Consider the following 15,265-nt stretch of genomic DNA (forward strand, 5'->3'; position numbering starts at 1 on the left):
TTCTAGATATATTGTCACATCCCTAGGGATTAAGACCACATTTTACAAAAAACTGCAGCATATTTTTCAATATCATTGTCATGTAAAGAATTTTAGTTTGGTATGAGAAAGTGGTTGCGTAGATTACTATTGACGTCTATCATAATACAAATAGACACATATAATAGTTTATCTTAGTTTATCGCGGTCCATCGTAGATAGACTGTGATTTTTTTTTTTGTAAATATTTTGGTTTAAATTTTGCTATGTTTGAAAATAGTTTAAATACTCAACGCTAAATTTTGTGAAAACGGCCATGAACTTTATAGTATGTGTTAATAATGTCCCTCAATTTCCAAAATTTGCAAAAGTGTCCTTGAGCTTTTCAAAAGGGTTAAAAAACCTCTTACAATTTGGATGGAAACTGTTAAAATTTTGTTTTAGAAATATCATTGAGCCTATTGAAAAGCTTAAATTTGGAAAATGTTAAAAAATAACCTCATTAATCCAATTTTTAACCCAAAACTATCGACACCCAAAATAAAAAAAAAATTTATGTTAAAACATAAAATTTCACAAAATCTTGAAAGAGAATTTTCTTCAAAATAGAATTCTTAAAAAAAAAAAAAAAAAAAAAACTAAAACAATAATTAATCAAATAAAAAAAATGTATTTGACCATTAATACACAATAAGTTCTTTTTTTTTTTTTTTGACCATTTTCTCCCTAAATGTATTTGGGACAAAACTTCAATTGTTTGGAGGTTTCAGTCTTCCGGTAAGAGTTTTTTTGGGTCATTTTTCAAATGTTAAAGTGCATTTTTAAATCTTTCAAAAGTGTAGGATATTTTTGTTGCAATATACACCTTTCAAAGACATTTTTTTTTTTAATATTTAATCATTATTAAATCTAAAAACTCCAAAAGAAATATAATCTTCACTCTAGCCATACCATTCATTATGTTTTAAAATTCCTGAGTTGGTTATTTGAAATAGATTTGACAAGTATTTCAAGGTTTTTGTGCATGTAAGAATATTCATCAAGTTTAATTATAAAATGTTTAGGATCTTGTTGGAATTACTTTCATCTAAACTTTAATCATTCACAGCACTTGACTTTCAAATGAACCTATTACCTATCAAAGTTGATATCCATCACTACTAGGTTGCATACGTGCATTCATATTTCTTTAAATATGTCTTTTATAGCTAACACGTTTTGTTGACATTGTATAAATTTTAATTTGGAAAAGCAAAAATAAAAAGAAAAGGGCGAGAAATATAAAAAACCTGTCCTAAAATAGAATGAGAGTGAAAAAAAGTTTAACTCCTATTCTATTTTATGACAAGGTTCTATGATTTCTCTTATTGTTTATAGATACAGAATTTTTGGTCTCCTACTTCCATTCATAGTTGAGTTGAGTTAGGTTAGATTTTTTTTGGTGTAGTTTCTTCAAATCTTTTCAATTCTAGCAGGAAAGTGTTTATAAAACAAAATAAAGATATCATAATAATTACAGCTTTCATGAATCCATATATATGTGTAATGTACGTATAATGAGAAACATGCTTAATTTTCAACATTCCTATATCCCCAGGGCCTAAGGGTCTTTACAGTTCACTATATATTTAACCACAATTTTGCTATTGCTACCTACATGTCCTTTCCAATAATTTCTATAAACTTTATCAACATTTTATAATTGATGCAAGTGTCAAGTTCTCTCCCGAAGGCAATCGATATCTTCTTCACACCATTGGTATTTAGTATTTATCGCAAGAAATAATTCATTGCATGTCAACTACTTCAAATCATGAATCAAATAATTGATTATGGAAGTCTATAGAGCTTGCAAAAGAAAAAAGAAAAGAAAAATACAAATCTATTTTGAATTCTAAACTTGTGAATGTTCTTTATAATAACTTAGGAGTTAGAGCTTTTGGCTCTTATTTTCGATAGACACTGATGCCCTTCCCAAGGCCTGAACTGGAGAGACATCAATAGTTTTAAATATTGAACTTCCCAAAAGTTCGAACTTAGGACTTCTAAGCTCTAACTTGGTATAATCGAGATACCCCAGGGCCACCCCTCAGGGGCTTGTGAACCCCACTTTTCTTACTTTTATCATTACATCGCACATACAATTTAGATCAATTTTGATCTAAAACAATGGCAAACTAGAATCAATCATAATAAGTTCTTAGATTCTATGCCCAAAATAATACTACTAAATCGAAAGCTAACGATAATAAGCCATATGTCTGGAAGACGTGAAAGGAGACGAACCGAAAGGAGAAACAATCTTCTGATTGTTGGATGGAGGTTGAATTGGTTGCTTCTTCTTCTTCTTCTCAAGTTTGGTTTCAGCACGCAGCCAAGTCTCAACCACAGATAGCAAATTTGCACAAGTCTTCAACTCTTCAACTGCGGATAACTTCTCCGACTTTCTTAGCTCACCATCTTGAATATATGCTAGATGAGTTGCCCATGTCTCCAGTCCATCAAATATGTGAGTTGCATATACAATTGTAGCTCCCCTCTGTCGCGAAAACAGTCAGATTCTCAAATTCAAGGGGTAACGGCCATTTTTGTTTTTGTGGGAAGAAAACTGAAATAATGTTAAATGGAGGAAATTACAATGAGGGGCAAGGTAAAATGCACTCTGGAAAGAGCACGATTATAGAAAAAAAGGGTATTCAAAATAATTATGAGTCTTCAAGCATTTCCATCAATATTGACAATGGGCATTACAACAACAGAGGTGGAGATTTAAACCTTCAACCTATCGGCTACTAGATTCTTTACCAGGTTCGGACACCATTGATTTGAGAAAGATTACTAGTGATATATGACGGGTCATACCATCATCTTGATTTTCATCCCAGAATGAAACTCTGAATTTGAAAGATTACTAGAGAGCCGAATTACATCTTCCATTCGGGATGATAGGGCCATTTTACACAAAATTTATTTATTTATTTGGTAAAAGAAACAATTATTTAACACAAAATTTATAGGGAATATTTTAGCACACATAATAAGTGCCAGTAGTTTTGTAGAGTATTTAATACCTGATCACACTCTTCCTTCAAGAAGTCCAGAAGGTCCATCCTTGCGACGACATCAAGGTCAACCGTGACCTCATCTAATAAGAGAACCTGACAAATCAAAAGCATTAATTGAAAATTAGCAGAGAATGTAACTGTGGCGATGTTTCCACAAACGTGAAATCTAGAACAGGAGCCAGCCAAAATGGAAATGCTCTATGGGAACTTTCAAATCAACTGGTCCAGAAATTGGACAGAGTGAAAGAATGGGCTCCATTATCAGAGTACACTTAATAGCCTCCCAGTCCATGGCAATCGAAAAGTCGATATTTAATACCTTGAAAGGATGTAACAGGCCCATGCAGATTTGCACCCTACGACGTTGCCCATCAGATACCTTGTGCATTCGCCACCGGAGATCTATATCAAGGAGGTCAATTAACCTCTCTCTCCTTTCAGGATCCGTCCCTTCAACTATTAACATAAATAAGAGGTAGTAATTTGTACATGTTTACAACCAATAAAAAGAAAAAACGTAAACATCTTATTGAAATTGAACCAAGTACATGAAAATTTTAATCCAGGACGCAAGAGAACTAAAGCACTGATAGGATAGTAGTAATGGCTTATTTAGAAGAATATTAGTCATAACTAATGAATGATTAGAGAAATTTGTTAGAGCGAGGATGGAAATGGACAAAAGATTCAAGGAAGATTTGTTGGACATGTACAGTATAACTATGAGTTTTAATACATCAATGAGACTTGGTCCTAAGCTTTGTCAGGGGGCAATTCCACCATTAGAAAAGCAATCAAGATGAGACATAATATCATACCATAGCCTCAATCAGTGGCGGATCCAGAAAATATATTGACAGGGTTAGAAGGGGGATTGACAGACAAAGTAACCACTAAGCTACTTACAAGTATTAAAAATTAAATAGTTTTCTTTATATATTATATAAAGACGATAAAGTTGAGAGGGGCTCGATCTCTCCTGGGCTTATGCTAAATCTGCCGGTGGCCTCAATTTGCAAAAGAGTTAATGAAGATACGACCGAGAGATAAAAATGAAAGGAACGAACTCTTAACAGCCAGATTTTTATTTGGAGATGGGCCATTTCCATCTAGGCATTTATGCATTGTGGAGGGACCAAGTTAAAAGTTCACAATGCTCATTGGAACTTGGAAATGCCATCAATTGAGATCCCGACAGGGTATTATGAGCCCAAGTTTCATAAGTCTGAGAAGTTATTGATGGTCAAGAGGATTGTGTTTCTAGTGAGAGTGGGGGAACTAAGAAACTTAATATGCTGATGTAGAAAATCTTTCATAGAGGAAAAAAGAAAAAGAAAGAATACAAGGACATCCCATAAAAAAGCCCACAAAAGGGAGCCTATTAGATGATATTAAAGGAAGGGAGAACAAAACCTAACGAACAAATAAAAGGACTTTGTAACCAATACCCAAAGAGAAACATAGAACCTACTGATGGACCACACATTGCAAGCACCCCTCTCAAGTTCTCAACTCTTATAAAGTAAGAATAAGAGGGTTGAATATGAGAGAAAATACAACAAATGATTAAGAAGTTTGGGTGGTTGAACAATTGTGGTAAAAATATATTTCTCACCAATGCCTCCATTTCCTACTTTACACTTATAACTTCAAGTAGTGTTAGAGATAAGCTTGTAGACACCATGTTGCTTTGCATCCTCATTTTCAGTAAAAAGAAGGAACCTAAAAGAGTTTACCAGCATTTTCATTCCTCACTTGAACATAGCTCACATCCTCTGGAAAAGAAGGATTTTAGGAGAAGATACATAACATTGTTCCTTAAGGGGTTTTCTTTATTATATTGGTCATAACTAGTAAGTTGGCTAAAACAGGTTTTTTTTTCTAGGGTGAAGGTTGTTATAAATAGAGGACTCCAACAGGTTCAGAATTAGATTAGTAAGGGGAGGTTCTTAACCATCTTTAGTAATGTTTCCTTTATTAAGACAAATGTCAATTTAATTCCTATGTATCCTTAGATACCCCTGACTAGAGGAAGAAAAAAGAATCTACTCCCCACATGAGTTTAAGAAATATAATAAAAGTTCACATTTATAATGTCCCAGACAGCAAATATAATACAATTGAACATAGCCCACCTCCAAATATCATATGCTCGGCAGAAAAATCTCCCTGTAATGCAACCTCTCCCTGATTTTAAGAAAAGACGGTGCATTCAACATTAGAAAGTTCATCCATGTTTTTGCAAGAGACAAATTGAAGGTAACCAGTTACTGTTTAGAATAAACAGAAAAATAATCAGTGGTAACATGTTATAGCATAATCAATGCTAAATGTTCTGAGAGCTCAGCGCTAAAACCAGATGGATGTCTAAGAAAACTATATTTAGTTGGTAATCTACCTCCCCTGAAACAAAGGCGAGGTTACACCAGGAAGACCACTGAAAATTCTAGAATAATCAAATTATAGGAAATCAACTGAGATTTGTGAAGTTGGCAGGATTGCGCCTTTGTAATGTGCCAAAGACGTCAAATGCTTTGTTTGAATTTGAAACAATCAGAGCAAATTTGTGTCCATACTTCTCGAAAGATACTTGTTTCATATAAAAGACATGAACAATGATAACAATGCAAGGATAATAGAAATACATAAAAGCAATACGGCAGCTCACAGCTTAAACAAGAAGTGCAAGTACTCACCGCAGAGCTAACGGTTTTACTCCAAGATCCTCCCAAGTAGGCCAAGTCACCACTACATACGAGTTGAGTGTCATGAAAAGCTGAACCATTTAAAACCTGGACAACATCTCTTCCTCCAACCATATGTTTTCCAGCCAAAATTTTCAGCAAAGTCGTCTTCCCTGCACAAAAGTGCATAACATGTATCAATGTCACCAAAAATCTGCCATTGGGACCATTACGTTTTCTGTAATATTTGAATCTGCCTGCCAAAAGCAGGGAGATAGCCATACATTTAATAAGCCAGGGAAAAATTTAGTGTTTTTACATAATTTTCTTAATCTAAGAGAAGCAGAAAGTAGCAACAATCCTTCGCTCTACCCTTGACCACTGTCCAAGAGAATTCATGAGCACTTTAATGCGTACTAATTGCACATCATTCAATTCCGAAGAAACAATGGGGGTGGGCTGCAAAAACTAAAAGAGATTTCGTATTTCACTTTCCCATCGGGTTCATGTTTAAACCCAATATTCCCGCAGTAAACCAAACGAGAAAGAGAGAGAAATAGACAATGATTGAAATACCAGATCCATTGGCGCCAACAAGAAGACATCGAGATCCAGAGCCAATCTGGAGATTAAACTCGACAAAAAGAGGAGAATCACTTTCATAAGAGAATTGCATCGCTTGTACCTTGATGCCGGGGGAACCTTTCTCATCTACAACTTCAATACCATCATTCCCGACAAGAGATATTCCGTTGTCCGCCATTTGTGGAGAGCAAAATTGAGGAAGATGAAGAATTGGGCAGAAAATTTAAAAACCCTTGTGGGGAATTAGCAGGGAATGAAGAAATTTGGTGGGTGACTGTTCAAAAGTAGGGAAGATGGTAGTTGGAGAACTATAAAGGGAATCGAAGGCCACATAGGTTGGTTGTGAAGTTGAGGCTAGGACTTGATGTGCCATTGAAACACAACGTGGCAGTTGCTGAGATCAAAGAAACTGGAATTTCATCGCATTGAAAATGGTAGACGTCTTGGAAGTTCGCGGGAAATTGGCGCACCGTCTTGTTAGGGAAAGTTTGTACGGGAACTTTTTCATTGCCTTGTATTAGTTTGCTTTTAAGAATTGTGTGAGATCTATTGAAACTATCGAAGTAAAATTATTGAAAAATTGCAATGCGTAAGAATTTGAATTGGTATCTAATGATTGTGTCATACATATTTCATATTTACAAATATGATAGAACACTTCTAATTATTTTTTAGTCCACATTTTCCCTAAGAACTCAATTGGTAGAGGAAGAAAAAGGGTAATCCACGACCAAAGGGGTACACTGGCTGATGGTAGATGGTATGAATAAGTGCTAGTTGGTGAAAGAGAGTCGGAGAAAAGAAAAATAGAGAGAGCAAAGCGACGACTAACGATTGGTTGTACGACGATCACGAAGATAAGTGGTGAGAAGGTGGAACTGGCCAACAACGAATGGTGGGGAGGAGTGTTGGTTGGTGAAAGAAAGATGCGAGAGAACGTTTATTGCTACGAAGAAAGAAGAAGTTTATTTTTTTTTTTTTAAATCTAAGTGTATCATTATAACTCAATCAAGTGTATTGCTATCAACATTATTATCAATAGTATATCAATCTGATGTATCAACAATATACCAGTCAACGTATCATAATCAGTAAATTAAAGTATATCAAGTTTATTAGCAGTATAAATGAATGAATGATTAACAAATTTATATCAGTCAAGTATATCCAAGATATCAGGCAAGTGTATCCAAGATTATCAACTATATAAATGAGTGCATGATTGACAAGTATATCAAGTAAATATTAGGGGTTATTTTAGGAAATATAATGATTTTAAAAATTATTGACAAAAATAGGGTGAGTTGAAAATAAATTGCAAAAGTAGAGTGGTGGGGCAAACTATTGTCAAAAATACAAACCAAGTGTATCAAATATATATCACTAGTACTTTATCATGTGTATAAAGTGTTATATCAACATAACAAGCACATTTGCAAAAATTTACATATTTTATATAGTGAACTTAACTTCATTTTTACCATTTTTGCAAATAACCAACATGTGGACTATGAACCTAATTAATGTATTTTGTTTTGCCCTTTTTGCAAGTATCCCAGATTTATGTTATGAATCAATGAAAATCCTCTTTAAAATAACATTTACTTATTTTGTGTCACGTCTACCTGTTTTAAAAATAGAGTGAACTCCTCTGATATTAATCTAGAGTCTACAAATATTCATGAATTCAAATTTATAACATGAACAAAGAAAATATGGTTCTCTCCTAATAAAGCTAAAAATAAAATTTATTTCGGACAAAAGTTAGAAAGAGAGTTTTTTTTTTTTCATTATTATATATTATACATATATATATTTTTGGTTTTGGTGGATGCCACAAAGTTACCATAAATAGCTTTTAAGTGTTTGAAAATAGGAGTAAAGATTATTTAAACCCTATTTCCTAGGGTTTGCACGCACTATTCAATTTATTGATTCAAATAACTAACTTCCCTTCCTTCAATGTTTTCAATGGCTCATTTACTGACAACCATATATAACTAACTTTATAGTTGAAGACCATGCATGAAAAAGGCAATGCAGCTTATCATAGCAACATTACAAGACAAATATATAGCCCTCTGATAATCATATGTGCGTTGAAGGACTTCTAATATAATTTATTAATTTAACACAAATTCTTCATTATTATTTATTCAAATGCATTATAAATTTATATTTTAACTTCAGCCAATTGAAGAACAAAAATATCAATTATTAAACATCACTTTATACAAAGCATTGCACATAGACACTAGAAAGTAAAACAGTACTTAACCAAAACCCTTTTAGTTACACATGCACTATAACAATTCAACATCAAAATAATCAAATCACCTTTGATATATATAAAATCTCTTCTCTCAAGCAACAAAATAGTTAAAAGGGAAGGCATTATTATGGATGTTGTTGTCAATTATCTCATACTTCATTTCTTCTGAATTTGAATCACCAACTCCATAGGATGAACCATTAAAGGATGTTTCTTCCAAGTTGATGTCCAATGGTAGCAGCCCGTTCGAGTTGTAGCTAGGCAGAAACTCGACGTTGTTTGGCAGCAAGTAGTAGGAGGACGATTCTGCCATCATTGCATCAAACGTAAAATGTGAGGTGGTATGTTTTGTTGTTGTTGTTTCGGTTGTGTCCTGATCTGATTTGGTCTTGTGAAAAACTCTGCATAAAACCCAATCCTCCTGTACATTGATATAATGAATATCTTTATTCATGACATTTTAGATATATACATATACATACATACACACACATACACACATATAGTTAATATATACAACTAACTTACCATTCAAGAGTTCTATCTTGTTTTGGTTTTTTCTCTCATTTAATTTTTTTGGGATAATATTTTTTCTTTCTTCTTATTCTCTAATTTGTGGTAAGCTTACTTAAATAAACTTTTAAAGAAGTGGTTGATAGGACCGTAATCAACTGAATGTTAAAAAAATGTTTTCTGTTACCAAACTTTTATTTTGATATTGTCTTTTTAGAATGGTTATGGTTCATGCTTTAATGAATCATAAATCACAATGTTATTTTTAACCTAAGTTTCACATATTTTTATCCTTCAAATCTTTATACTGTACATTTGTTTTACTTAAAAAAAGAAAAAGAAGGTTGAGAAAGGAATGATAATAAATTAACTTCAACTACCCGTGAGAAATAAGCCTGCATATCTACAACATAAATTAAGTTATATATAAAAAGCTAAAAAAAGAAAAACAATATGAATTGAAATTACATAAGAGATTATATTATGTGTATGTTTTTTAAAGAAAAAGACAACTATATGAGAATGAGATTGACGTAGGTTAAGGTTGAGGCTGCAAATTAAATGTGTATTATAATTAAATTATGTAAAATTTAGGGTCAAGGTTGAGATTTTTGAGATTAAAGTACAGCGTAGGTCAATTATGTACTCTAAAATGAAATAATTAAAAAAAAAAAAAGAATGAAAATTGGTGCCTTGTGGAAACCCTAACAGGCAATTAAACACAATGGAATTCCAATTTAAATAAATGACCAAGTCAAAAAAATAAATTTGATCAACAAGTTTTGGTTCGTTATCTCATTATCATGATCATGATCATCATTATTATTATTTGACAACCAAAAGTCGAACCTGTTGCATCGTTAAATTCAAAATATGATTACAATTTGCTTGGATATCATTTCAGTTTTTTGTTATTATTTTTTTAAAAAGTATATTTAAATTCTGTTACAAATCTTTGTTTATTAAAACCAAAAACAATATACCTTAAGGTAATTGATTTGGAAATTTTTATAAAAACCGCCCATTTTTCAAGAACCAAAAACAGATTAAAAATAGATATAATAAGTTTTATGGTAGTTTATTGACAACTTTTTTCTTGTGTCATTGATATGCACAATAGCTCTAACTTACAAACAAATGATAGCTATATCCAACCTAAGCATAAAGATTTTACTTACCGTTCTTCAATTTCTATCATATGTTCATTAGTTTTTAATCAACTATGAGATAGATAAATTCACACTTTTTAACTTTTTGGTTAGATGTACATCTTATATAGTTAAACTATTATCAAGTTTGGCATTCCAAACTCTCTTATTTAAAGTATATATAGACTATATATTATAAGAAATACCCCAACATTATACTTTTCAATTTAATTTGTTTAGATATGCTATGTTCTTTCTTTCATAAATTTTCCAAATTACCCTTTAAAGTAGAAATCAATTAGTATATTTTGGATGGAAATAGATAACTAGAATATGGTGTGTTTTTGGGTTCCAATTTTCATTCTAGCTACTCTCATACTATTTCAGATCCTGATTTTCAACCCAACATTCCAATTGATCTTTAAATGTTTCTAAATATTTCTCTATCATCTGTGTGTGTATGGTGGGAGACAATCTAATAAACAGGCAAGAAAAAGTAGTGAAGGGGGAAAAGAGAGATAGGAATACCTTTGGAGGCATATGTGGAGTTTCAATTCGAAACTCATGCATGATCCATCCTGTTTTGATCCCATTTGGAGCTCTGTTTCTATAAAATACCAAAGTTTTTCTCATTCCCACGATCTCTTTTTTTGTTGGGTCCATTACCATTCTATCTTTTCCTGTTGCCTTCCAATAGCCAGCTGTTGTCGCTCGATTGGTTCGAAAACCCGTCGAGTATTTTCGATCCCGAAAGCTGAAGAAGTACCACTCATTTCCATTCAACTTGGCTACCTCTACGCATTATCCATTGAGAAAATAGAGTTATTATTCACTTCAGTTATTTCACATTGGGTCATAAGCATAAACTTCTGTTGTCAAATTTAATTTGTAAAAGAAAAACATATAATGTAAAACATTTTTAAAATGCATATTAGATTTATATGCTATTATTCAATATAATTTTCTTGAAAATAAAAGAACAAAAAAAAAAAAAAAAAAAGAACTAGAAATATAAATATATAGTTTCAATATCTACCATAATTGAGAAAGATTAGCTAGAGAGGGTTATCAGTTATACCACGATTTGAAAAAAAAAAAAAATTCAACAACTGAGCCTACATGAAATTGATTAATTATTAATTTATGTAAATACTACCTTGAATTTCTAGATACTAGATTTTTTTTTCTGTAAAAAGTAGATATTTATCAAGGAGTAATGTGAGAGAATGGCATTATGAAAAATAATTAAAAACATAAAACTTAGTATTTTGATTTCATATGTTAATTAAGTCACCATTATATCAAAAAAGATTTGAACTTTTTGGCTAAAATGGTAGTTTTTTTTTGTAAGGAAGTTAAAAGGATCATAGCTTAATTATCACATGTATTTGTGAAAATTCCCAACATATTGTTGAACATTTTTAGAAATAGCAAAATTCATAAAAGCTCTCTATAACTTACTTATGTTTTTTTTTTCTGTATTTTATAAACAATTTTAATATTTTGCTATGTAGGACAATTTCCCTTTATTTTTATACTTAGAGGGAACTATTTTGAAAAGTTCATTTCAAGCACTCTATATTAAATAACTAAACAAGAGAACATATAAATAATATATGTATGTGTACGTATGTACGTATAAATCAAGAAATAATGATGTGCACGAAAATGTGAACGGTCTCACCTTGAAAAATATCAATACAATGTTGATATCGATAAATATTTGTAAAAGAAATTGTCAAAATAAAAATGAGAGTAATAAACATTTCTTCATTTTAATATAGGTTATGATTTATTGTCAATAATACTATGATATTTTATTGGTACTTTCTTTTATGATTTGTATAGATTTTATTTATACCATGCCAATAAAATGATTAAGAAATCTTTTTAAATAATCAAACTTCTAAAAATATTTATAAAGTATAACAAAATATCATTAACTTATATTTAATAGACTATTATAGACCGTTGTCTGTGCTATCATAAAACAAATAGATACAAATAATAGTCTATATTGGTACCGCGGTCCAATGTAAATAGACTGCATTATTTTACTATAATTTATATATATTTTTTTTGTTCATTTTACTATATTTAAAAGTAATCACCATTATTTTTAGTCTTTTATATCTATAAACATAGAAATATGTGATGATACTATAAAAAAAAAAAAAAAAAAATCATCTTCAATCCAATAAAACCAACCAATTTAGAAAACTACACACATCTAAAGCATTTCTGAAAAAGTGAAAATAATGAGAAGTACTCAATTAAAAAAAAGACTTCAACAATGGAATCTAATAGTATCATTACATATATATGTCACATTATGTAATAATAATATAAATTATCCATATAGTACTTTTATATGAAACAAATGGTTAATGAATGAAAATAAATGTATCAATCAACAAAGAAAACAAAAGTAGGGGACAATAATCCTTCCATAAATCATTTGCATGTTGAAAAAAAAAATGAGTCAATTTTCTCCATTTTCTTCTGAAATAATGCTCAGTCAGTTTTGTGAGAAGAGAACAAAGTTGGTATTTGTATATTTGTTTATGATATAATAATGGCATTCTTGGACAAATATGGGAAATAGGGATTGGCCTCTCCACATTTTCACAAATAGTAATTATTTCATTTTCTTCATAATTACAAGACAAATATTTTATCACATTATTTATATTATAATAATATATATAATTTTTAATTTTCATATTTTATTTCATTTTTAACTCTTTGGTTATTAAAGAATCATCCTCTAGTCTACATTCAAATCATACAATTTATTCTCTAATCTCTTAAATCAATTTTAGAATAAACTTTTTTTGGTTCATAAGATTTAAAATTACACAATGTAATCTCCGATATTTAGAAAATACTTAACTTTGGTCTCTTTATTGACCATAAACGTTAAATAAGTAACGGACGCTAATATATGGCAATCATTTAAATAGAAAAATATATGATAATAATAATATATAGTTAAAAAAAAACTCTCTCTCTCTTCTCCTTTAACCCTAATCCAGCGAAGCAATCGTCCTCCATCTCGGGTCGTCACCCGCCGTCACATTTTTCTTCTTCATCATCATCAATATTAAAAAAGAACCACTCTTCCCCATCTTTAATTTCTAACCCACCCCTACCCCATCTTTAATTTCTTCCCCAACAAACCTACCCCTCATCTATTTCTTTTCAAACCCTCTTCCTCTTCTTCGATATACGAAAATAACTCACTAACACCCTTATCAAGATATTAGATGTTCGAATCCTTTCTTACACGTCATTAAACTCCAAAAGAAAAAAAAAAGAAAGAAAGAAAGAAAGAAAGAAAGAAGAAGAAGAAGTATAGGAGGAAAATGATAAGAGTAAACATATAACTCAAATATTGATTAAAACATCAACAATATTTTATTGTCCATTTTATACTCAAAGGGTTCAAGAATACCTCAATTGTAATCCAATATTGTATTCTATAAAATTCAATATAATTAAACAATCATGATAAATAAGAGAATTAATCAAATATAGCATAAAGTTTAAGTTTATTTTACATCACATGAAAAATATATTTATATTTATAATGCGACAGTCAGCTGTCAGCTGATATCGTGTTCAGTGATGAATTATCTCGTGAAACATGATATGTACAATACCTTTAATTTGAATTGTAACGTAGAATTAGGTGGGACCCATGACGCGCTTCTTATCTCTTTTAACTCCATAATTCTTAAATTCCTCCTCCCTTTTCTAACTTGGGTAGTGAAATCCTCATTTAGAGATTAGGGTTTTAGGAAAAAAAAAAAACAATGTCTTTTTTTCTTATGTTTTTCTATTAATAATATAGCAACAATTTACACAATAATCAAGTTTAGCTAAATAATTAACTGAGATAAACCTTCTTCCAATACCAAGTTTAGCTAAATAATTGATCATAAGACATCAATTATCATTATATGAAGCATCGATTATTCATAATATCCAACTCCAATCCAATAGTTGTAAATTAAAACTCATAAAAGAAGTTAAAAAACTCATAAAAGAAGTTAAAAGAAGAAAAGAATTATGGATCTCAAAAGATCAATATGTAATAACTGCACAAAAATAGAGCCCAATATATAAACACAAAACAAATACTACAAAATTTAAACCCCATTACAAAAATCTTATCATTTTTTTAAAAATGATCTCACCAATTAATAAAGTTGTAAAAGGAAATTACAAAACATACCAGGAAGTTGCCAAGGCTCACAAGTATGCAAATCAATCTCCACCAAAGTGCCTCTCAAAGCTTCTTCATTTCCAATTTTTTTATACAAATAATGACAAACCAACTCTTCATCACTTGGATAAAACCTAAACCCTGGTGGAAGACTTGCTCCAATATCTCTCAAACCCATTTTTTTCCTTACAAAGCTCTCTGATCTCTCTCTCAAAAAAGAAAAAAAAAAAGTTAAAATATTGTGTATAATTGGGAGAGAATCATAGAATATGAAAAGGGCTTTTTGAGTTTTTTTTTTTTTTTTTTTCTCTTCTCAAAAGTGCTTTAGTATGAAGAGATGAAGAGAAGTTATTATTGCTTATATAGAGATAATGGAGGAAGACAAGTGGCTAAAATACCTTGAATTATGGAAGAGAGAGAGAGGGTAAGAATTAAGTTGGTTAAATTATGAAGCTTTCACAAAAATAGACCAAAAGTTATACGAAAGCTTTAATTCACAGAGGGAAACGTCTAATTTGAGGATAAACAAAATTTTAATAAGTAAACACAAGTGTATAATGATTTGTTGAATTTTTTGTACTTCAAAAGTTGAGATATACGTTATTATTACTTTAATAAAAGCCAAATTATTACATTCGTCAATAGGTAAATTACCATGTATAACACAAAAAATGAAACTATCTACAAAATAAGTTTTTCAATTGAATTGTAGGGAGTTTGATGAATTTTGTTATATTTGATAAATAGTTTCGATATTTTGCTATTTTTGAAAATGATCATTTACGAGTATG

General features: G+C 30.7%; 2 protein-coding genes across 2 annotated transcripts; both read right to left on the reverse strand.

Moving 5' to 3' along the window:
- Positions 1 to 1,843: 1,843 nt before the first annotated feature.
- On the reverse strand, positions 1,844 to 6,888 carry LOC103497632 (ABC transporter I family member 19-like). Its single transcript, XM_008459879.3, has 6 exons — positions 6,305 to 6,888; positions 5,741 to 5,901; positions 5,180 to 5,231; positions 3,364 to 3,500; positions 3,051 to 3,137; positions 1,844 to 2,518 (listed from the first exon to the last, which is right to left on the reverse strand). The coding sequence occupies exons 1-6, from the start codon at positions 6,489 to 6,491 to the stop codon at positions 2,219 to 2,221; spliced, it is 924 nt and encodes a 307-aa protein (XP_008458101.1). The 5' UTR covers positions 6,492 to 6,888; the 3' UTR covers positions 1,844 to 2,218.
- A 1,619-nt stretch (positions 6,889 to 8,507) lies between these two features.
- On the reverse strand, positions 8,508 to 14,801 carry LOC103497633 (NAC domain-containing protein 21/22-like). Its single transcript, XM_008459881.3, has 3 exons — positions 14,484 to 14,801; positions 10,775 to 11,040; positions 8,508 to 9,006 (listed from the first exon to the last, which is right to left on the reverse strand). The coding sequence occupies exons 1-3, from the start codon at positions 14,650 to 14,652 to the stop codon at positions 8,677 to 8,679; spliced, it is 765 nt and encodes a 254-aa protein (XP_008458103.1). The 5' UTR covers positions 14,653 to 14,801; the 3' UTR covers positions 8,508 to 8,676.
- Between the last annotated feature and the right edge of the window lie 464 nt (positions 14,802 to 15,265).

Source organism: Cucumis melo, chromosome 1, assembly GCF_025177605.1.
Source record: "Cucumis melo cultivar AY chromosome 1, USDA_Cmelo_AY_1.0, whole genome shotgun sequence".
In the NCBI taxonomy this organism is placed as follows: Eukaryota; Viridiplantae; Streptophyta; class Magnoliopsida; order Cucurbitales; family Cucurbitaceae; genus Cucumis; species Cucumis melo.

Coding starts and splice junctions, on each gene's coding strand:
- LOC103497632 (XM_008459879.3), bottom strand. CDS start 6,491: ATGGCGGACAACGGAATATCTCTTGTCGGGAATGATGGTATTGAAGTT. Junction 3,501..5,179: donor CGAGCATATGATATTTGGAG/GTGGGCTATGTT, acceptor TTATGTTAATAG/TTGAAGGGACGGATCCTGAA. Junction 2,519..3,050: donor TGAAGGAAGAGTGTGATCAG/GTATTAAATACT, acceptor TTTTCGCGACAG/AGGGGAGCTACAATTGTATA.
- LOC103497633 (XM_008459881.3), bottom strand. CDS start 14,652: ATGGGTTTGAGAGATATTGGAGCAAGTCTTCCACCAGGGTTTAGGTTT. Junction 11,041..14,483: donor TGAGCCTTGGCAACTTCCTG/GTATGTTTTGTA, acceptor GATAATGCGTAG/AGGTAGCCAAGTTGAATGGA. Junction 9,007..10,774: donor CTCCACATATGCCTCCAAAG/GTATTCCTATCT, acceptor ATCAATGTACAG/GAGGATTGGGTTTTATGCAG.